General features: G+C 43.5%; 1 protein-coding gene across 2 annotated transcripts in view; it reads left to right on the top strand.

Moving 5' to 3' along the window:
• GRM8 (glutamate metabotropic receptor 8) overlaps positions 1–23779 on the top strand; it is a 2054171-nt gene that overhangs the window by 557061 nt on the left and 1473331 nt on the right. The window contains exon 3 of one of the 2 annotated variants that reach the window (XM_069764915.1): positions 3732–3818. The exons of the other annotated variant lie outside the window; for it this stretch is intronic. Within the exon in view, the coding sequence (XP_069621016.1) occupies positions 3732–3818 (87 nt within the window). The remainder of the gene's footprint in view (positions 1–3731; positions 3819–23779) is intronic. 2 annotated transcript variants of the gene reach the window in all.

Genomic DNA, 23779 nt, shown 5'->3' with positions numbered 1-23779 from the left:
TTCGTGGTGCGTATCATCTTGTGTGTATTAAGCGGGGCGATGAATGGAAAACAGCATTTAATACGCCCAAAGGCCATTTTGAGTACCTGGTTATGCCATTCGGGCTTTCTAATGCTCCATCAGTGTTTCAGTCCTTTATGCATGACATCTTCCGAGAGTACCTGGATAAATTCCTGATTGTATACTTGGATGATATTTTGGTCTTCTCGGATGATTGGGAATCTCATGTGAAGCAGGTCAGAATGGTGTTCCAGGTCCTGCGTGCTAATTCTTTGTTTGTGAAGGGGTCAAAGTGTCTCTTTGGTGTTCAGAAGGTTTCATTTTTGGGGTTCATTTTTTCTCCTTCTACTATCGAGATGGACCCTGTTAAAGTTCAGGCCATTTATGATTGGACTCAGCCTACATCTCTGAAGAGTCTGCAGAAGTTCCTGGGCTTTGCTAATTTTTATCGTTGCTTCATCGCTAATTTTTCTAGTATTGCTAAACCGTTGACTGATTTAACCAAGAAGGGTGCTGATGTGGTCAATTGGTCTTCTGCTGCTGTGGAAGCTTTTCAGGAGTTGAAGCGTCGTTTTTCTTCTGCCCCTGTGTTGTGCCAACCAGATGTTTCGCTTCCGTTCCAGGTCGAGGTTGATGCTTCCGAAATTGGAGCAGGGGCTGTTTTGTCGCAGAGAAGTTCTGATTGCTCAGTGATGAAACCATGCGCCTTCTTTTCCAGGAAATTTTCGCCTGCTGAGCGAAATTATGATGATGGCAATCGAGAGTTGCTAGCCATGAAGTGGGCATTCGAGGAGTGGCGTCATTGGCTTGAAGGAGCTAAGCATCGCGTGGTGGTCTTGACTGATCACAAAAACTTGACTTATCTCGAGTCTGCCAAACGGTTGAATCCTAGACAGGCTCATTGGTCGCTGTTTTTCTCCCGTTTTGACTTTGTGGTTTCGTACCTTCTGGGCTCTAAAAATGTGAAGGCGGATGCCCTGTCTAGGAGTTTTGTGCCCGATTCTCCGGGTTTGCCTGAGCCGGCGGGTATTCTCAAAGAGGGGGTAATTTTGTCTGCCATCTCCCCTGATTTGCGGCGGGTGCTGCAAAAATTTCAGGCTAATAGACCTGACCGTTGCCCAGCGGAGAAACTGTTTGTCCCTGATAGGTGGACGAATAAAGTTATCTCTGAGGTTCATTGTTCGGTGTTGGCTGGTCATCCTGGAATCTTTGGTACCAGAGATTTGGTGGCTAGATCCTTTTGGTGGCCGTCTCTGTCGCGGGATGTCCGTTCTTTTGTGCAGTCCTGTGGGATTTGTGCTCGGGCTAAGCCCTGCTGTTCTCGTGCCAGTGGGTTGCTTTTGCCCTTGCCGGTCCCAAAGAGGCCTTGGACACATATCTCTATGGATTTTATTTCGGATCTCCCCGTCTCTCAAAGAATGTCGGTCATTTGGGTGGTTTGTGATCGCTTCTCTAAGATGGTCCATTTGGTGCCCTTGTCTAAATTGCCTTCCTCCTCTGATTTGGTGCCATTGTTTTTCCAGCATGTGGTTCGTTTACATGGCATTCCAGAGAACATCGTTTCTGACAGAGGTTCCCAGTTTGTTTCGAGGTTTTGGTGAGCCTTTTGTGCTAGGATGGGCATTGATTTGTCTTTTTCCTCGGCTTTCCATCCTCAGACAAATGGCCAGACTGAACGAACCAATCAGACCTTCGAAGCATATCTGAGATGTTTTGTTTCTGCTGATCAGGATGATTGGGTGTCCTTTTTGCCTTTGGCTGAGTTCGCCCTTAATAATCGGGCCAGCTCGGCTACTTTGGTTTCGCCGTTTTTCTGAAATTCTGGGTTCCACCCTCGTTTCTCTTCAGGGCAGGTTGAGTCTTCGGACTGTCCTGGTGTGGATACTGTGGTGGATAGGTTGCAGCAGATTTGGACTCATGTAGTGGACAATTTGACTTTGTCCCAGGAGAAGGCTCAACGTTTCGCTAACCGCAGGCGCTGTGTGGGTCCCCGACTTCGTGTTGGGGATTTGGTTTGCTTGTCATCTCGTTATATTCCTATGAAGGTTTCCTCTCCTAAATTTAAGCCTCGTTTCATTGGTCCATATAGGATTTCTGAGGTTCTTAATCCTGTGTCTTTTCGTTTGACTCTTCCAGCTTCTTTTTCCATCCATAACGTGTTCCATAGGTCATTGTTGCAGAGATACGTGGCACCTGTGGTTCCATCTATTGATCCTCCTGCTCCGGTTTTGGTTGAAGGGGAATTGGAGTATATAGTGGAGAAGATTTTGGATTCTCGTGTTTCGAGACGGAAACTCCAGTATCTGGTTAAGTGGAAAGGTTATGGTCAGGAAGATAATTCCTGGGTCTTTGCCTCTGATGTCCATGCTGCCGATCTGGTTCGTGCCTTTCATGTGGCTCATCCTGGTCGGCCTGGGGGCTCTGGTGAGGGTTCGGTGACCCCTCCTCAAGGGGGGGTACTGTTGTGAATTCTGTGGCCAAGCTCTCTCCTGTGGTCGAGAGTCGTACTTCGGCTGGTTCTGTCTATGAGCTTCCTTTGGTGGATGAGAGTGGTACTGCGGCTTCTGAGTTTCCTTCCTCAGGTGATGAGGTTAAGTCGTTAGGTGCTGCTCTATTTAACTCCACCTGGTGCTTTGATCCTGGCCTCCAGTCAATGTTCTAGTATTGGTCTTGCTTCCTCCTGGATCGTTCCTGTGGCCTGTCTTTCCTGCATAAGCTAAGTTCTGCTTGTGTTACTTTTGTTTGCTATTTTTTCTGTCCAGCTTGCTATATTGGTTTTTCTTGCTTGCTGGAAGCTCTGAGACGCAGAGGGAGCACCTCCGTACCGTTAGTCGGTGCGGAGGGTCTTTTTGCCCCTCTGCGTGGTTGTTTGTAGGTTTTTGTGTTGACCGCAAAGCTATCTTTCCTATCCTCGGTCTATTCAGTAAGTCGGGCCTCACTTTGCTAAATCTATTTCATCTCTGTGTTTGTATTTTCATCTTTACTCACAGTCATTATATGTGGAGGGCTGCCTTTTCCTTTGGGGAATTTCTCTGAGGCAAGGTAGGCTTATTTTTCTATCTTCAGGGCTAGTTAGTTTCTCAGGCTGTGCCGAGTTGCATAGGGAGCGTTAGGCGCAATCCACGGCTACCTCTAGGGTGGTGTGATAGGATTAGGGATTGCGGTCAGCAGAGTTCCCACGTCTAAGAGCTCGTCCTATGTTTTTGGTAATTGTCAGGTCACTTTGTGTGCTCTGAACTTCAAGGTCCATTGTGGTTCTGAATTACCTGTTCATAACAGACCGCATGGCCATGTGCTAGCATTAATCCTTGTCATGTGCTTTGCGCCAGTGTGGTCATGTATGCCTGTGGTCAGGGTCGGCTGTAAAAGCCATTAGAATACCAGCACCTCTATATCAGCGACTCTGTGAGGTAACAGAGTTTGCGTATACTGCCTTCTAGTGCCATTTATTAGTAGCAGGTTCCTCCTGCACGGTGGACCCCAGGCTGTGAATGCACCCATAACTTCATCTATTTACTTGGTGCATTACGCTAGCCGTAACAAACGATTTTCAGTAGCTAATTGTGCCTCGTGTCTGCAACACTATATTAGGCCTAACAACTTTTAAATGGAAATCTGGCCTTCTGATTTGCCACTGAATCACAGTTTTACCACAAGCGATTTGAAGTACCAAATTGGACCTCGTGGCTGCACCACTATATTAAGCCTAATGATATTTAACACACCCCCAGGAAGAAGCATCACGCGAAACGCGCATCGGGGCAGGCGAATACAGCACGCCACTTTGGCTGAACACGTTGGGAGAAGACACAGAGCAGGTAATATGTGTGGGTAAGGGGGCACACCATGCAATATATCTGGATTGTATCGGAGTACAAATTAGAGAAGATATTACATGGCGGTGGTTGCAAGTAAACCCTGATTAGTACTGAGAGTAGTGTGCTATATACTTGAAAGGTCAATGTACCCACAACTGGTTTATGTGACAGGCACATATGCTGTGTTTAAACTATAATGGATCATATCTATGATTTGATAATTTAGGATCCAGTCACACCGGTTTCTTGTATTATGGACACATGTAGTGGTTGAATTGAGGGAATTATATGCATGACTTGATATTGCTTAAAACAGCCACACTCTTAGGTTTCTGCTCCTAAAATAAGTGTCTTGCTCTAGCTGACCGCTTTTCTTTTTTGGTTGTATAGAGGCACCTCATTGTTTATGTATATGTATGTTTGTATTTTAATTAATTTGTAAATAAAAAGATTGTATTTTAAATATATTTCTGCTGCACTTCTTGGATCACAGTTAATTTTCTGTGCTCCTAGTATGTTCTAATGATATTTAAGTGAATATCTGGACCTTCTGATTTGCCAATTAAACAGCATAAATGATTTGGAGTAGCTAATGGGGCTTTTGGAAACTGCCACAGTTTTTGCACAATCTACTTTCATTCTGGAATATCGATTTCTCACAGGACAGGATCCTATCTATTTCACTGACAAAATCACTTTCAGCAGCATCAGCAATAACGCAGGAGCAACCTCTCTGCACTGTGACACTGAGCAGATGGCGCCATCAGCACAAGATGTCCACTTTTTATATGGCCAGGGACATGTGAATTCAGCAGCCAATCACAGAAGACCTTGTGTCATGATGTTGTGGATGGTGTATGCCCCTCGATTGGTAGCTGAATCAGCACACATAAATTTAAGTTAAAAAAGCATGTTTGACTCCTGTAATTTTTTCAGAAGCTCCTTTAACCTCTCCACATTCCCTCCCCTCATCAGACAAATCCTCTCCACTCATCATAGCATCACTATCAAAGCTAAAGTCATACAAGAGCATTAATGGAAATGCAATGATTTACCGTACTGTAACCGACTTTTGCCAACTTTGAGTAAAGATGCTTGTGAAAGGGAACACGAATCCTAAGGTGCTGCATTTGTGCTGAATCTGACATTGGCAAACATTTTCAGAACATGTTCGCTCATTTCTAATCAAAATCACTATTTTATTCAATATGTATTTATTATTTATTGCAATGACTCACATCAGTTCCTGTTGCATAGACACAGAAATACTAGGGTGATTTTATCTACCAGTGAATGGATCTTTATAAACAAAAAATATTATTATGTATGTATGTTATTTAATCCTGGTAATACTCCTTATAAGTTCATATGTTCTAATATAATTTGAAAAATGCTTGTACAAAAATTAATGAAGTGTTAGATCTGCATTTCTTATCATCTAATCTGTTTGTGCATGGCATGGAACATATTCTGAAACCATAGTATGTTCCCTTTGCCAACAAGAGTGAGTTGCTATAGTAATTACGAAGATTATATTTTAAGTGCTTGCTATTATGTTTTTTTGAACATAAAACAATGCACTCCATTAACCAATTTCAGCACTCGTAATCTAGTGATAACCTTGCCAAGAAAACAAGAAGGGATGAAAAATTGTGTTACTTATGCATGGTGTATTACTCCTCTGAATATGTCAGACCATTTTAAATTCATACATTTAAAGACATTTTCACTTTATGAAGAATAATTTAGTATAATTCTTTATGTGTATGATTAGTTTTTATTGATTTAAAACAAACTAAAAAAAAAACTTCACAAACACACACACACTAAAAAAATGATTATTCAGTAGCCATTATATAATGTACATTTCCCTTGCACATCAGTAGGTAGACGCTAGTTTTAGTTACATCAACAGTGATTTAAAGCAACAATGATTTAGTTAAATAAACAATGAAGACTTTGGACAAGTCTTTAAATTGAGGAACGTTTAACTGGCGAGGAAGACATGGCTCGTACATAGTCTGGACTTTTCTATATTTGTATGCGAAACCTGAACAATAAAGAAACAAGACAGAATAAGACTCAACACCTTTGAAGTGTGGTGCTGTTGAAGGGTGCTCTCAATATCATAGATGGCAAAAAGAATTGCCTACTTTAGACCCTTAACGAGCAACAATGCGCCTTTTAACGGTGGCAGTTAAGGGTACTTATGCCTCAGCGCCACTGTTTAATGGCGCTGAGTAATAAGTGTATAGCGCCCCACAGCATTTGAATTTCTCCAGGGTCCCGACTAAAGGGTAGCTGAGATCCTGGAGAACATGATTCAGGTTGTTTTTTACAGACCCAAGTGTTGCGATTGCCGTTATTAATAGAATAACAGTAGCCAGAAAAAAAAAAGTTAGATTTCCCATGTAATTTCTCTCTCCTCCGATGTGATCGCATATCAGAGGAGAGAGAAATGGGGTCCCTCGATCTCCGCTGGTACCTCTGGTGTCCGTGCAACTCCTTGTGAAGCCCCCTGGCCAGCGGTGTCTTCTTCCAGTAAGAAAATGGTGGGTGACATGGTGCCGCCATTGATTCCAGCCAATTTTGTGTTCAAAAAGTCAAATGGTGCTCGCTCCCTTATGAGCCCTGCCATGCGCCCAAATAGTGGCTTTCCCCCACATACAGGGTTTTGGCTTACTCAGGAGAAATTGTACAACAAAGATTGTGATCCTTTCTCCTGATACCCTTGTGGAAATGACAAAAATTGGTTCCAAAGTAAATTTTGGGTGAAAAAAGAAAAATGTTCATTTTTTTCCTTCCACATTGTTTTAGTTCTTGTGAAGCACCTGAAGGGTTAATTAACTTCTTGAATGTGGTTTTGTACACCTTGAGGGGTGCGTTTTTTAGAATTGTGTCACACTTGGGTATTTTCTGTTATATTGACCCCCCAAACTCACTTTAAATGCAAAGTGGGCCCTAAAAAATGGTTTTGTGAATTTTGTTGGAAAAATGAGAAATCACTGGTCAAATTTTAACCCTTCTAACGTCCTAACAAAAAAAATATGTTTACAAAATTGTGCTGATGTAAAGTTGACATGTGGGAAATGTTATTTATTAACTATTTTCTGTGACATCACTCTCTGATTTAAGGGTACAAAGATTAAAATTTGAAAATTGGAAAATGTTAAACATTTTTGCCAAATTTCCAATTTTTACAAATAAACACAAGAATTGTAAAAATTGGGCTTGGTCATTAAGTACAAAATTGTCTCTGTCACAAAGGGGTTAGACTCGTCACATGAAGAAAGCCTTAACTATAAAAGGACATCATGGTTGGAAGAATAGAAGGAACAAGGTGAAAACAAAGCCCAGCAACACGATGGCATGATACAATCAAAATAATGGCGTCGAAGACTCTTCTGAACCTGTCTAGGCTTGCACAAGATCGATCTTCATACAGAGCCTCCATTCATCAATTCGCCATAGCTTGAGACCAAGCTGAAGGCCATTAATAAGTAAAATAAATGCTGAAAAAGATCTTGCCCTTTATCTGATAACCCAAGCCATAACCAAGAAGCATGTTGGAACCCCTTTGCCACCCAGCACCTATTATGCAATCCCAGTCAGCCATTCATATCCTCCCCATTTTATAGTGTTTGCTCTGATGTGAATATACAGGGTGGGCCATTTATATGGAGACACCTAAATAAAATGGGAATGGTTTTGATATCAACTTCCTGTTTGTGGCATATTAGTATATGGGATGGGGGAAAACATTTCAAGATTGGTGGTGACCATGGCGGCCATTTTGAAGTCAGATCCAACTTTATTTTTTCCAATGGGAAGAGGGTCATGTGACAAATCAAACTTATTGAGAATTTCTCTAGAAAAATAATGGTGTGCTTGGTTTTAACATAACTTTATTCTTTCATGATTTATTTACAAGTTTCTCTTTGTTTACAGCCATTGACATGTCACAGAGGTTAACACGTGAGGAGCGGATAGAAAATATGTTGATGTCTCGTGAACGCAGTACCTGGGTCATTACAGCAGATTTCAATGCAAGACACCCTACGCGACCACCCATCTCCCATGCTACAGTTCGCAAACTATTTGCCAAATTTTGTAAAACAGGTTCAGTGTTGGATTTGCCAAAATGTGGATGCAAGAAAACTATCACTAATAATGAAACATCAGTCGCTGTCCTAGATTCATTCACCAAGAGCCCACAGTATAGCACTTGCTGCATGTCACTGTAGAGTGGCATCCGTCAAACATCCCTTCAGCAGTTATTAGCTACTCACAAATGGCACCCTTACAAAATCCAGCAGCTGCAGCATCTCAATGAGGGTGATCCAGATCAGTGTGCTGAATTTGCAGAATGGGCAAAAAAAATTGGAAAAGGACCCTCAGTTTACACAATTGGCAATTGTCTATGCTGTGAAGATACGAGATATGCAGTATCTAAAACAACGCATACTGTAAGCCTGTGCTAGCATTTCTTTTGCTTTGTTGCTTTCAGTATGTCAAGAGTGGGAGAAGAGGGTTGCATTGACAATCTAAAACAATGGGCAGCACTTTGAACACATTTTATAAGTGGTCATAAACTTGTAAATAACTCATGAAAGAATAAAGTTACGTTAAAACCAAGCACACCATTGCTTTTCTTGTGAAATTCTCAATAAATTTGATGTGTCACATGATCCTCTTTCCATTAAAAAAATTAAAGTTGGATCCAAAATAGCTGACTTCAGAATAGCCACCATGGTCACCACCAATCTTGAAAAGTTTTCCCCCTCCCATATACTAATGTGCCACAAACAGGAAGTTCATGTCACCAACCATTCTCATTTTATTTAGATGTATCCCACCCTGTATTTCAGATGAATGACTTGTATACTTATGAAAAATATTTAGCATTGAGAGTCCTCAGTGGTTGATACCTTTTAATGGCTAACTGGAAAGATGGTAACAAATTGCAAGCTTTGGAGACTACACAGGTCTCTTCATCAGGCAAAGACTAAAAGAAATTCTGAAGAATCACATATTTATGCACAACATAGCACAGAAAAATAAACCATGATCAAGACAGGTGGCATGAAGCAGAATTACCATGAGTGATAAACAGTTATGTTCATAAATATTGGACCAGTTCTTAGATAAGGAATGTTTTATTGTCCTCTGATTGGGGTCTGGTTCTGTTGTGATGACCCCTCATAGTCTGAGGGGCAAGTTCTTTAGTTGATGTAAAAAGACATAAATTCATGCGACACATTCATTCCTCCACTAAGGCTGTCAAAGTTCATCATCAGTTTATATTCCCATACTCTTCTGTCCCTCTTAGATTTGAAACTACCTTTAAACACAAGTAATTTCAGGTCCATAATGTTATAATTTGGGAGACAAAAATGAATTGCCACAGGTAGATCCATTCTTTTTTCTCTTATTGTGTGGCGGTGAGAATTCATTCTTGTTCTAAGCTTTTGCCCTGTCTCCCCCACATACAGATTCCCCAGTTGGACATTTAGTACAAATTATTAGGTACACCACATTAGAAGTGTCGCAGCTGAAAGTACCTGCTATCTTGTAGTCCTGATGTGAATTGGGGATCTTTATCTTGTCCGTGGTCATTATAAATGGACAGGTTTTACATTTTTTTCTGATTGCAAGGAAAGGTACCTGCAGCTGTTGGAGAGGACAGGGAGCTCTTTACAATGATGCTTCTTAGATTTGGGGGCTGCCTAAAACACAGTGGTGGGGGTCTGGAAAAATGGATTGTAATCGGGCATCTTTTTGTAGTAAATGTTGTAATTTCCGTGCAGCTCCCCTTAGCACCTCCAGATTTGGATTGTAGGTAACTACTGGAGGTACCTGGTTATTTTCTTCTTTAGCTTTGTAAAGTAGCAGGTGATTCCTTGATATTCTGGTGGCTCTTGTAATCTGGTTTTCAATTATTCGTGGATGGTAGCCCTGACTCAAAAAGGTCTTTCTGAGGCGACCAAGGTGTTCATCCCTATCCATTGGGTTGGAACATATACGATTGTATCTGATGGCTTGGCTGTAGATAATGGAGTTTTGTATGTGTTTTGGATGGAAACTGTCCAATTTAAGGTATGTTGGACGGTCGATTGGCTTCTGATACAGTGATGTCTCTATTTTTTTGTTCTGCAACTTAATGATGGTGTCCAAAAAGTTAATTTCATTACAGGAGTAGTGGAGTGTCAAGTTGATGGTAGGATGAAATTGATTAAACTGTTCATGGAACGTCTTTAGCTGTGGCTCAGACTCCATCCAGATGATTAAAATATTATCAATGTAGCGGTAGTACGCCAGAGGCCTGATGGGACATGAGGACAAAATGTCGCTTTCAAGCTTGGCCATGAAAAGATTTGCATACTGTGGGGCCATTTTACTTCCCATTGCTGTGCCAGTCTCCTGTAGATAGATCTTCTTGTCAAATTCAAAGTAATTGTGGGTGAGGATGAATTTTATAAGTTTCACCACAGAATTTGCATCAGTTCCTGTGTTTTCCTGGAAGAATTTGCAGGCATTTAATCCATCCTGGTGTGGGATATTGGAGTACAAAGATTCCACATCCGTGGTGGCCAGGAAGGTTCCTTCTGGTAGAGGACCTATTGCTGATAGTTTATTCAATAGGTCAGTTGTGTCCTGAATGAAGCTTGGTGTATCCTTTACCAGGGGTTTAAGAATACCCTCTACCCATCTAGATACCTGCTCTGTAAGGGTGCCCACACATGAAATGATTGGTCTTCCTGGATTTCCAGATTTGTGGATTTTGGGAAGCATGTAGAATGTCCCTGTTCTTGGACTTTCTGGTATCAGGTCATTGGCTCTTATGGATTCGTCGGGCAGACAAGATACCAATTTGTTTAGTTCCTTGTTATAGTCCTGTGTAGGATCTGACTCCAATTTTTTGTAGTATCGTATGTCCATAAGTTGTCTGTTTGCTTCCCTCATATAGTCTGATGTGTTCATCATGACTATTGCACCGCCCTTGTCAGCAGGTTTGATGATGATTTCTTTGTTGGTTTTCAGAGACTGTATGGCCTTTTTCTCCTGGGCACTGATGTTGGATGCTTGTCTCCTGTTAGTATCTATGATGGTGGATTTTATCAAATGTCTGAAGGAGTCTATATAGTTATCCAAATGAGGATTGCGTCTTTGCCTGATGAAGAGACCTGTGTAGTCTTAAAAGCTTGCAATTTGTTACCATCTTTTCAGTTAGCCATTAAAAAGTATCAACCACTGAGGACTCTTAATTCTAAATATTTTTCTATCTACTGACTAACACGGTACCAATATATAGATCTTTCTTGTATACTGATGTTCATGAATAAAAGAATGTATTTATATTCATCTAAGATATTATAATAATCAGAATTAATCATGTTATCTAAAACTTATATGATCTGATTATTTTTCATAAAGAGCAGAAATGGATTTGCTTGTCACAATTTAGAAGGGATGGATCCCAGCAACAACTATATGTAAGAATGAGAAATAGTAATACAAAAGCTTAGATATTGATCACTCTATTGTTCTTTTCTCTGCATTACAGAAAGATGTATTGTAAGTTCAAAATCAGAACAGTGGCTTAGTTTCACTGAATTTCTGTGTATATTGATAAAATTGGAATCCTTTCTGTTATCTGGATGAAAAATGTGTGACTTCAGTATGTTTGTACTGTTGCTCTGAAAATAAGTTGAAAATCTAATTTGACATAAAAGAAACATGATTTCATTACAATCATCATGTTACTTTTTAGGAAACTAGTGAGTTTTGTTTTCATTCTAAAATTTAATCTCCACTAAGTTCAGTGACACATTTGTGTACTGTTGTAGCTATCTGTAATGCATGACCATATCATATTTTTCAGTGGTTTCCCGAATCTGCAATATGTCTGCTAAAATATCACAATCTATATCATATACAATTATAATATTATGTGAAAAGATAAGAAACCATAAATAGGCTTGCCTTTCTTTCAAGTTTAAGCACAAAGATATACATGATTCCGCAACACTACATCCAGGTAAAGGAAAAACATAAGCTGAAATAATAAGAATAAAAGTTTATAAAAGTGGTCAAGTCAACAGCACTCAATGAAGTGACACATCGTGAGGATACAATGCAGTGCTTGCCCGGACAAAAGATGATCTAGGTCATTGTGTACAGATATAGAGACTGAAAATTACAGTATTCACTGTGGTTAAGTCTTTTATAAAGTGAGAATATAGTGTGCGCAGGTTAAATCATATCAGAGACACATAAGGAACATTTTTAGCTCCCTGTCCAATTCTGACCTCTTTTTATGTTGGCAACATTTGCCTTAAAAAAAAAACTTTGAGAAAAGTGTTGTAGGACAAATTTCTCCTTTAGTCAAGAATCTGGACTGCAAATAAAAATGTGAAAATATTTTCATTTTTTTGCAGATTCATGATTATGATGATGACATTTTTATCAATGTTTTATTAGGTAGAGCGAAGAGGTTCTTTCTAAAGGTGTTTCTCATGCTCATGGGCCAAGTTCATCCATTTATAACATGAATTTGAAAGGCCAGAATGTAATATTTAATCTCCCTACTACCTAATTGCTCGACTGAGTTAACCCCTTAGTGATCACCAATATGTCTTTTTACTAACTTGAGTTATAAGTGAAGAGCATTCCCTGATATGTGAAAATTCAGCATGTGTCAGCTGTACACTATAGCAGACACTCTACTGCATCAGCCACGATCAGTGTTGGCATCAACCATGGACATTTAACACCTTAACTGCTGCTGTCAAAGGTAACAAAAGAATCAAGATGGTCAATAAAGCATGGGAGCTACCTTTTTAAAACCATTGGCACCCTGAGATTCTGTGGTCCTAATAGTTGCCATAACAATCCAAGGTCGAGTAATGGTCTTATTGTCTACCAGCTGTAGCAACCTGTTTAGTGGTAAAAATATAATTTTTAATTACTGTCATTCCACTTTGTGTTTCATTCTTTAAAAGCACGTGAACTGTTGACAAACTACCTGACAGCAAGTTTGAATATGTTTACAAAATGGTCTCACTTTTTGAGGATTTTCCAATATATAGGTCCACAATAATCACGTCAAAACTGGATCTCTCTGGAGTAAAGCAGTAAACATTATTATAAATTGCTAATTGATTAAAATGTTTGTCACATCTCTGTTATTTTCATAAAAAATACAAAACACATCGGCCTAAATTTACTCCTATCATAAAGAATAATGTGTCAGGAATAGATATTCTCACAACAATCACTGAGTGTTAGGGTTGGCGGAACACACTGAGTATATATATATATATATATATACATATATATATATATATATACTAGATTGTGGCCCGATTCTAACGCATCTGGTATTCTACAATATGTCCCCGTAGTATATGGACAATGATGATTCCAGAATTCGCGGCAGACTGTGCCCGTCGCTGATTGGTCGAGGCAACCTTTATGACATCATCGACGCCATGGCAACCATTATGACATCTACGTCGATACTGTGCCCGTCGCTGAATCAGAAACGTGGGATTTCTACGTCCTTTATGACATCATCGTCGCTGTGCCCGTTGCTGATTGGTCGAGGCCTGGTGACCTCGACCAATCAGAGACGCGGGATGTCTACGTCTTTTATGACATCATTGTCGCTGTGCCTGTCACTGATTGGTCGAGGCCTGGCGGCCTCGACCAATCAGAGATGCGGGATTTCTACGTCGATACTGTGCTCGTCGCTGATTGGTCGAGGCCGCTAGACGCGGGATTTCCAGGACAGAAAGACAGACAGACAGACAGACAGACGGAAAAACCCTTAGGCAATTATATATATAGATATATTGAGTAATAGGTGCGTTCGCAACCCAGGGTCCACCGTGCAGGAGAGAACCTGCTGCTAGTAAAAGACAGTACTATATGGCAGTATAAGCGAACTCTGTTACGTCACAGATTTACTTGAGAAAAGAGAATGCTGTGCCCTGTTAACCTCACAGAGGAACAGCTACCTAAGGCAAGGTTCACATTACATTTTAGTCGTCCGTTAGATGGACTATGTTACACCGTGGCATAACGCAGTTTAATGTCGGATGCATTGCTAGCACATGCCCATTGTGGACCCTGGGACGCGAGCTGCAGCATTTCCAGGTCCGTCACTGCTTGCGCAGATAGAGCATATGCTACCTCTATCAGCGCTAGCAGTATGACAAGTCGGCACTTGCGTTAACAGCAGCCCGCTAAAGCATGTGTTGAACGGGCTGCTGTTAACGCAGTGTGAACCTGGCCTTATAGAGCTGACAGTGGTCATGCAGTCAGCATAGCACACACATAACTCATCTGAGGTGCCGGTATTCTAGGGGCTTATTTCAGCCAAACCCTGAATCCACATGCACAAACTCCTCAACGGAGGTGCCGGTATTCTAGGGGCTTATTTCAGCCAAACCCTGACCACATGCAAGCATGACCACACTGTGCTGAGCTCATAACTTAGGTTAATACTAGTACATGGCCGTGAGGCCATGCGAACCTTTTGTAGTTTTAGCACTCAAGGACCTTTCTAGTTGGTCCAACAGGAACCACTTCAGGACCTGCGCATGTGACCCCTGACTTCCAATGGGAGAATGTCCCGTAGGCATGCCCAGTATGGGAAAAGCAGGACTTAGTCCCAGAAGGATCTGCTCGCTGCTGATCAGCGCTGGCTACAAAGGCAGAGCCTGGAAGAACAGTAGTAACCAGTAGAGTTGAGCGACCTTGACCTTTTTAGAGTCGAGCCGGGTTTCGCGAAACCCGACTATCTCAAAAGTCGGGTCGAGTGAAATCGGCCGATTATGACGTAAAGTCGGGATCGACCGAAACACGAAACCCAATGCAAGTCAATGGGGCAGCATAGTCGGCAGTGAGTGGGGGCCAGGAAAACACCTAGAGTGCCCATTTTAATGTCAAAACCATCCATTCTTCTTAATGAAGCTTGTCAAGCGTAATTTACCTTATAATAATTGGAAGGCATTTGAAATTGGGGGTCATTTGGCTAAAGTTGTGGTGGGTAGGGCTGGTTCAAGTAATTAGTGGGCCCAGGAAATCTGGACCACGTCACGGCAGTGGAGCAGGGAGAGGTAAGTATTTCAACTTTGCAAGTGCTGTGAACCTGAGCAAGCAGGGGGGGCCCACTCGTTGGCATTGGCACTGGCACAGGGCCCCTCAAAGTACAGCGGTGTGTTTGCACGGCGGGGGCGCCTCCCACCGGCAGCAACACTTTTGCGTACTATGAGAGGCCCTGTGCCAGTGACGTCGCCAACTAGTATTCCTCCCCCCACCTGATGAAGGAACCTGCACTTTCATCTGCACCTTCCTCTTTGTCCCCGTGTAAGGTGGTATGGTATGCGGGAAGAGCAACCTGACTTTCAGCAGGGTCACAATGTTGTTGTGTAGCGTGCACGGGGAATGTTGCGTTATGGGTCAATGTACCAGCAGACTCATCTATCACTAGCTGGGCAATGGGCAGGATGAGGAGGAAACACAGATATAGGCCCAAATAATAAAGTGGGCTAAATGCAGTTCAAAATTAGTAACACAGGAATAACCAGGGGGCATTGCAGTGGAGGACAACTGGAATGAGAGGCTGACACAGAGAGTAGGCCGAAATCAGTAAGTAGTCGAAATGCAGTTCAAAATTGGCAACCGTAGTAAACAGGCGGCACAGCTTTGTTCAGTGGAGGAGAACAGCAAGGAGTGGCAGACACCGATAGTAGGCCCCAACCCAACTAGTAGGCCAAATGCAGTCTAACATTAACAACTACTTAACGAGCGCCTGAAAACGGAATTTCAGGACAGGAAACCAGGAGAACAGCAAGGAGCGGCAGACACTGTTAGTAGGCCCCAAACCAACTAGTACGCCAAATGCAGTTGTTCCATTTAACCATAATTTAACGAGAGCCTGAAGATAGAAGCTCAGGAAAGGCAACCTGGAGAACACCTTGGAGTGGAACACACCATCTCTCTCCACCACATACCCATTTTGTAGGCCTAATGCTGTGTAGTTTTCTACAACTACTAAACGAGAGTTGGAAGACCGAAGCAATGGCAAGGCAACCTGGGGAACACCTTGGAGTGTAACACACCATCTCTCTCCACCCGATACCCATTTTGTAGGCCTAATGCAGTGTAGTTTTCTTCAACTACTAAACGAGAGTCGGAAGATCGAAGCAATGGCGAGGAAACCTGGAGAACACCTTGGAGTGTAACACACCATCTCTCTCCACCCCATACCCATTTTGTAGGCCTAATGCTGTGTAGTTTTCTACAACTACTAAACAAGAGTCAGAAGACCGAAGCAATGGCAAGGCAACCTGGGGAACACCTTGGAGTGTAACACACCATCTCTCTCCACCCGATACCCATTTTGTAGGCCTAATGCAGTGTAGTTTTCTACAACTACTAAACGAGAGTCGGAAGACCGAAGCAATGGCAAGGCAACCTGGGGAACACCTTGGAGTGTAACACACCATCTCTCTCCACCCGATACCCATTTTGTAGGCCTAATGCAGTGTAGTTTTCTACAACTACTAAACGAGAGTCGGAAGATCGAAGCAATGGCGAGGAAACCTGGAGAACACCTTGGAGTGTAACACACCATCTCTCTCCACCCCATACCCATTTTGTAGGCCTAATGCTGTGTAGTTTTCTACAACTACTAAACGAGAGTCGGAAGACCGAAGCAATGGCAAGGCAACCTGGGGAACACCTTGGAGTGTAACACACCATCTCTCTCCACCCGATACCCATTTTGTAGGCCTAATGCAGTGTAGTTTTCTACAACTACTAAACGAGAGTCGGAAGACCGAAGCAATGGCAAGGCAACCTGGGGAACACCTTGGAGTGTAACACACCATCTCTCTCCACCCGATACCTATTTTGTAGGCCTAATGCAGTGTAGTTTTCTACAACTACTAAACGAGAGTCGGAAGATCGAAGCAATGGCGAGGAAACCTGGAGAACACCTTGGAGTGTAACACACCATCTCTCTCCACCCCATACCCATTTTGTAGGCCTAATGCTGTGTAGTTTTCTACAACTACTAAACGAGAGTCGGAAGACCGAAGCAATGGTAAGGCAACCTGGGGAACACCTTGGAGTGTAACACACCATCTCTCTCCACCCGATACCCATTTTGTAGGCCTAATGCAGTGTAGTTTTCTACAACTACTAAACGAGAGTCGGAAGACCGAAGCAATGGCAAGGCAACCTGGGGAACACCTTGGAGTGTAACACACCATCTCTCTCCACCCGATACCCATTTTGTAGGCCTAATGCAGTGTAGTTTTCTACAACTACTAAACGAGAGTCGGAAGATCGAAGCAATGGCGAGGAAACCTGGAGAACACCTTGGAGTGTAACTCACCATCTCTCTCCACCCCATACCCATTTTGTAGGCCTAATGCTGTGTAGTTTTCTACAACTGCTAAACGAGAGTCGGAAGACCGAAGCAATGGCAAGGCAACCTGGGGAACACCTTGGAGTGTAACACACCATCTCTCTCCACCCGATACCCATTTTGTAGGCCTAATGCAGTGTAGTTTTCTACAACTACTAAACGAGAGTCGGAAGACCGAAGCAATGGCAAGGCAACCTGGGGAACACCTTGGAGTGTAACACACCATCTCTCTCCACCTGATACCCATTTTGTAGGCCTAATGCAGTGTAGTTTTCTACAACTACTAAACGAGAGTCGGAAGACCGAAGCAATGGCAAGGCAACCTGGGGAACACTTTGGAGTGTAACACACCATCTCTCTCCACCCGATACCCATTTTGTAGGCCTAATGCAGTGTAGTTTTCTACAACTACTAAACGAGAGTCGGAAGATCGAAGCAATGGCGAGGAAACCTGGAGAACACCTTGGAGTGTAACACACCATCTCTCTCCACCCCATACCCATTTTGTAGGCCTAATGCTGTGTAGTTTTCTACAACTACTAAACGAGAGTCGGAAGACCGAAGCAATGGCAAGGCAACCTGGGGAACACCTTGGAGTGTAACACACCATCTCTCTCCACCCGATACCCATTTTGTAGGCCTAATGCAGTGTAGTTTTCTACAACTACTAAACGAGAGTCGGAAGACCGAAGCAATGGCAAGGCAACCTGGGGAACACCTTGGAGTGTAACACACCATCTCTCTCCACCCGATACCCATTTTGTAGGCCTAATGCAGTGTAGTTTTCTACAACTACTAAACGAGAGTCGGAAGACCGAAGCAATGGCAAGGCAACCTGGGGAACACCTTGGAGTGTAACACACCATCTCTCTCCACCCGATACCCATTTTGTAGGCCTAATGCAGTGTAGTTTTCTACAACTACTAAACGAGAGTCGGAAGATCGAAGCAATGGCGAGGAAACCTGGAGAACACCTTGGAGTGTAACACACCATCTCTCTCCACCCCATACCCATTTTGTAGGCCTAATGCTGTGTAGTTTTCTACAACTACTAAACAAGAGTCAGAAGACCGAAGCAATGGCAAGGCAACCTGGGGAACACCTTGGAGTGTAACACACCATCTCTCTCCACCCGATACCCATTTTGTAGGCCTAATGCAGTGTAGTTTTCTACAACTACTAAACGAGAGTCGGAAGACCGAAGCAATGGCAAGGCAACCTGGGGAACACCTTGGAGTGTAACACACCATCTCTCTCCACCCGATACCCATTTTGTAGGCCTAATGCAGTGTAGTTTTCTACAACTACTAAACGAGAGTCGGAAGATCGAAGCAATGGCGAGGAAACCTGGAGAACACCTTGGAGTGTAACACACCATCTCTCTCTACCCCATACCCATTTTGTAGGCCTAATGCTGTGTAGTTTTCTACAACTACTAAACGAGAGTCGGAAGACCGAAGCAATGGCAAGGCAACCTGGGGAACACCTTGGAGTGTAACACACCATCTCTCTCCACCCGATACCCATTTTGTAGGCCTAATGCAGTGTAGTTTTCTACAACTACTAAACGAGAGTCGGAAGACCGAAGCAATGGCAAGGCAACCTGGGGAACACCTTGGAGTGTAACACACCATCTCTCTCCACCCGATACCCATTTTGTAGGCCTAATGCAGTGTAGTTTTCTACAACTACTAAACGAGAGTCGGAAGATCGAAGCAATGGCGAGGAAACCTGGAGAACACCTTGGAGTGTAACACACCATCTCTCTCCACCCCATACCCATTTTGTAGGCCTAATGCTGTGTAGTTTTCTACAACTACTAAACGAGAGTCGGAAGACCGAAGCAATGGTAAGGCAACCTGGGGAACACCTTGGAGTGTAACACACCATCTCTCTCCACCCGATACCCATTTTGTAGGCCTAATGCAGTGTAGTTTTCTACAACTACTAAACGAGAGTCGGAAGACCGAAGCAATGGCAAGGCAACCTGGGGAACACCTTGGAGTGTAACACACCATCTCTCTCCACCCGATACCCATTTTGTAGGCCTAATGCAGTGTAGTTTTCTACAACTACTAAACGAGAGTCGGAAGATCGAAGCAATGGCGAGGAAACCTGGAGAACACCCTGGAGTGTAACACACCATCTCTCTCCACCCCATACCCATTTTGTAGGCCTAATGCTGTGTAGTTTTCTACAACTGCTAAACGAGAGTCGGAAGACCGAAGCAATGGCAAGGCAACCTGGGGAACACCTTGGAGTGTAACACACCATCTCTCTCCACCCGAAACCCATTTTGTAGGCCTAATGCAGTGTAGTTTTCTACAACTACTAAACGAGAGTCGGAAGACCGAAGCAATGGCAAGGCAACCTGAGGAACACCTTGGAGTGTAACACACCATCTCTCTCCACCTGATACCCATTTTGTAGGCCTAATGCAGTGTAGTTTTCTACAACTACTAAACGAGAGTCGGAAGACCGAAGCAATGGCAAGGCAACCTGGGGAACACTTTGGAGTGTAACACACCATCTCTCTCCACCCGATACCCATTTTGTAGGCCTAATGCAGTGTAGTTTTCTACAACTACTAAACGAGAGTCGGAAGATCGAAGCAATGGCGAGGAAACCTGGAGAACACCTTGGAGTGTAACACACCATCTCTCTCCACCCCATACCCATTTTGTAGGCCTAATGCTGTGTAGTTTTCTACAACTACTAAACGAGAGTCGGAAGACCGAAGCAATGGCAAGGCAACCTGGGGAACACCTTGGAGTGTAACACACCATCTCTCTCCACCCGATACCCATTTTGTAGGCCTAATGCAGTGTAGTTTTCTACAACTACTAAACGAGAGTCGGAAGACCGAAGCAATGGCAAGGCAACCTGGGGAACACCTTGGAGTGTAACACACCATCTCTCTCCACCCGATACCCATTTTGTAGGCCTAATGCAGTGTAGTTTTCTACAACTACTAAACGAGAGTCGGAAGACCGAAGCAATGGCAAGGCAACCTGGGGAACACCTTGGAGTGTAACACACCATCTCTCTCCACCCGATACCCATTTTGTAGGCCTAATGCTGTGTAGTTTTCTACAACTACTAAACGAGAGTCGGAAGATCGAAGCAATGGCGAGGAAACCTGGAGAACACCTTGGAGTGTAACACACCATCTCTCTCCACCCCATACCCATTTTGTAGGCCTAATGCTGTGTAGTTTTCTACAACTACTAAACGAGAGTCGGAAGACCAAAGCAATGACAAGGCAACCTGGGGAACACCTTGGAGTGTAACACACCATCTCTCTCCACCCGATACCCATTTTGTAGGCCTAATGCAGTGTAGTTTTCTACAACTACTAAACGAGAGTCGGAAGACCGAAGCAATGGCAAGGCAACCTGGGGAACACCTTGGAGTGTAACACACCATCTCTCTCCACCCGATACCCATTTTGTAGGCCTAATGCAGTGTAGTTTTCTACAACTACTAAACGAGAGTCGGAAGATCGAAGCAATGGCGAGGAAACCTGGAGAACACCTTGGAGTGTAACACACCATCTCTCTCCACCCCATACCCATTTTGTAGGCCTAATGCTGTGTAGTTTTCTACAACTACTAAACGAGAGTCGGAAGACCGAAGCAATGGCAAGGCAACCTGGGGAACACCTTGGAGTGTAACACACCATCTCTCTCCACCCGATACCCATTTTGTAGGCCTAATGCAGTGTAGTTTTCTACAACTACTAAACGAGAGTCGGAAGACCGAAGCAATGGCAAGGCAACCTGGGGAACACCTTGGAGTGTAACACACCATCTCTCTCCACCCGATACCCATTTTGTAGGCCTAATGCAGTGTAGTTTTCTACAACTACTAAATGAGAGTCGGAAGATCGAAGCAATGGCGAGGAAACCTGGAGAACACCTTGGAGTGTAACACACCATCTCTCTCCACCCCATACCCATTTTGTAGGCCTAATGCTGTGTAGTTTTCTACAACTACTAAACGAGAGTCGGAAGACCGAAGCAATGGTAAGGCAACCTGGGGAACACCTTGGAGTGTAACACACCATCTCTCTCCACCCGATACCCATTTTGTAGGCCTAATGCAGTGTAGTTTTCTACAACTACTAAACGAGAGTCGGAAGACCGAAGCAATGGCAAGGCAACCTGGGGAACACCTTGGAGTGTAACACACCATCTCTCTCCACCCGATACCCATTTTGTAGGCCTAATGCAGTGTAGTTTTCTACAACTACTAAACGAGAGTCGGAAGATCGAAGCAATGGCGAGGAAACCTGGAGAACACCTTGGAGTGTAACACACCATCTCTCTCCACCCCATACCCATTTTGTAGGCCTAATGCTGTGTAGTTTTCTACAACTACTAAACGAGAGTCGGAAGACCGAAGCAATGGCAAGGCAACCTGGGGAACACCTTGGAGTGTAACACACCATCTCTCTCCACCCGATACCCATTTTGTAGGCCTAATGCAGTGTAGTTTTCTACAACTACTAAACGAGAGTCGGAAGACCGAAGCAATGGCAAGGCAACCTGGGGAACACCTTGGAGTGTAACACACCATCTGTCTCCACCCGATACCCATTTTGTAGGCCTAATGCAGTGTAGTTTTCTACAACTACTAAACGAGAGTCGGAAGACCGAAGCAATGGCAAGGCAACCTGGGGAACACCTTGGAGTGTAACACACCATCTCTCTCCACCCGATACCCATTTTGTAGGCCTAATGCAGTGTAGTTTTCTACAACTACTAAACGAGAGTCGGAAGATCGAAGCAATGGCGAGGAAACCTGGAGAACACCTTGGAGTGTAACACACCATCTCTCTCCACCCGATACCCATTTTGTAGGCCTAATGCAGTGTAGTTTTCTACAACTACTAAACGAGAGTCGGAAGACCGAAGCAATGGCAAGGCAACCTGGGGAACACCTTGGAGTGTAACGCACCATCTCTCTCCACCCGATACCCATTTTGTAGGCCTAATGCTGTGTAGTTTTCTACAACTACTAAACGAGAGTCGGAAGATCGAAGCAATGGCGAGGAAACCTGGAGAACACCTTGGAGTGTAACACACCATCTCTCTCCACCCCATACCCATTTTGTAGGCCTAATGCTGTGTAGTTTTCTACAACTACTAAACGAGAGTCGGAAGACCGAAGCAATGGCAAGGCAACCTGGGGAACACCTTGGAGTGTAACACACCATCTCTCTCCACCCGATACCCATTTTGTAGGCCTAATGCAGTGTAGTTTTCTACAACTACTAAACGAGAGTCGGAAGACCGAAGCAATGGCAAGGCAACCTGGGGAACACCTTGGAGTGTAACACACCATCTCTCTCCACTCGATACCCATTTTGTAGGCCTAATGCAGTGTAGTTTTCTACAACTACTAAACGAGAGTCGGAAGATCGAAGCAATGGCGAGGAAACCTGGAGAACACCTTGGAGTGGAACACACCATCCCTCTACACCCCATACCCAATTTGTAGGCCTAATGCAGTGTAGTTTCCAAGAACTACTAAACGAGAGCCGGAAGATCGAAGCTCAGGAAAGGCAACCTGGAGAACACCTTGGAGTGGAACACACCATCTCTCTACACCCCATACCCAATTTGTAGGCCTAATGCAGTGTAGTTTCCAACAACTACTAAACGAGAGCCGGAAGATCGAAGCTCAGGAAAGGCAACCTGGAGAACACCTTGGAGTGGAACACACCATCTCTCTACACCCCAGAACCAATTTGTAGGCCTAATGCAGTGTAGTTTCCAACAACTACTAAACGAGAGCCGGAAGATCGAAGCTCAGGAAAGGCAACCTGGAGAACACCTTGGAGTTGAACACACCATCTCTCTACACCCCATACCCAATTTGTAGGCCTAATGCAGCCTACTTTCCGACAACTACTAAACGAGAGCATGAAGATCGAAGCTCAGGAAAGGCAACCTGGGGAACACCTTGGAGTGTAACACACCCTCTCTCTACACCACGGAAGGGCTGATTCTTAGGAAGGAAGGCTGTCGGAAAGAAGCAGGACGCGTCCGAGGGTGATTATATTCTTATTAGGTATATACTCACCCTCGGACGCGCTCTGCTTCTTTATTTGTAATGAATGTTTATTTGCAATGTGGTTTTGACTTACTCTATTTTTTTGGTAAATAATGATTTTATTATTTTCATTGTTTTGCATCTTCTTGGCAATAATATAAAGAAGACGCGACAGGACAACACTCGGTGGATGCCATATCTATGTTTTAAATTGAAAAAAACTTTCAGTTAACTACTTGCAGGAGAAAGTTATTGTAGCTGGTGGCCATTTTTAGTACTGTACCAGATTTTTGTTGTATGTGTTTGTTTTTAATGTTAAAATGTCTGCATTTGATATCTCTCCAGTATTTTCTTTTTTATAAGCAAAATACTTATTTTTATATTTTCTGATGTTGGTTCAAGGGGTACACGGGCAGCAGTAGACAGGTCAGTGGAGGCCTAGTGGAAGGAGGGACCGCAGACA

The sequence above is a fragment of the Ranitomeya imitator genome, chromosome 4 (genome assembly GCF_032444005.1).
Source record: "Ranitomeya imitator isolate aRanImi1 chromosome 4, aRanImi1.pri, whole genome shotgun sequence".
NCBI lineage: Eukaryota > Metazoa > Chordata > Amphibia > Anura > Dendrobatidae > Ranitomeya > Ranitomeya imitator.
This window is presented reverse-complemented; position numbering and strand designations above follow the sequence as displayed.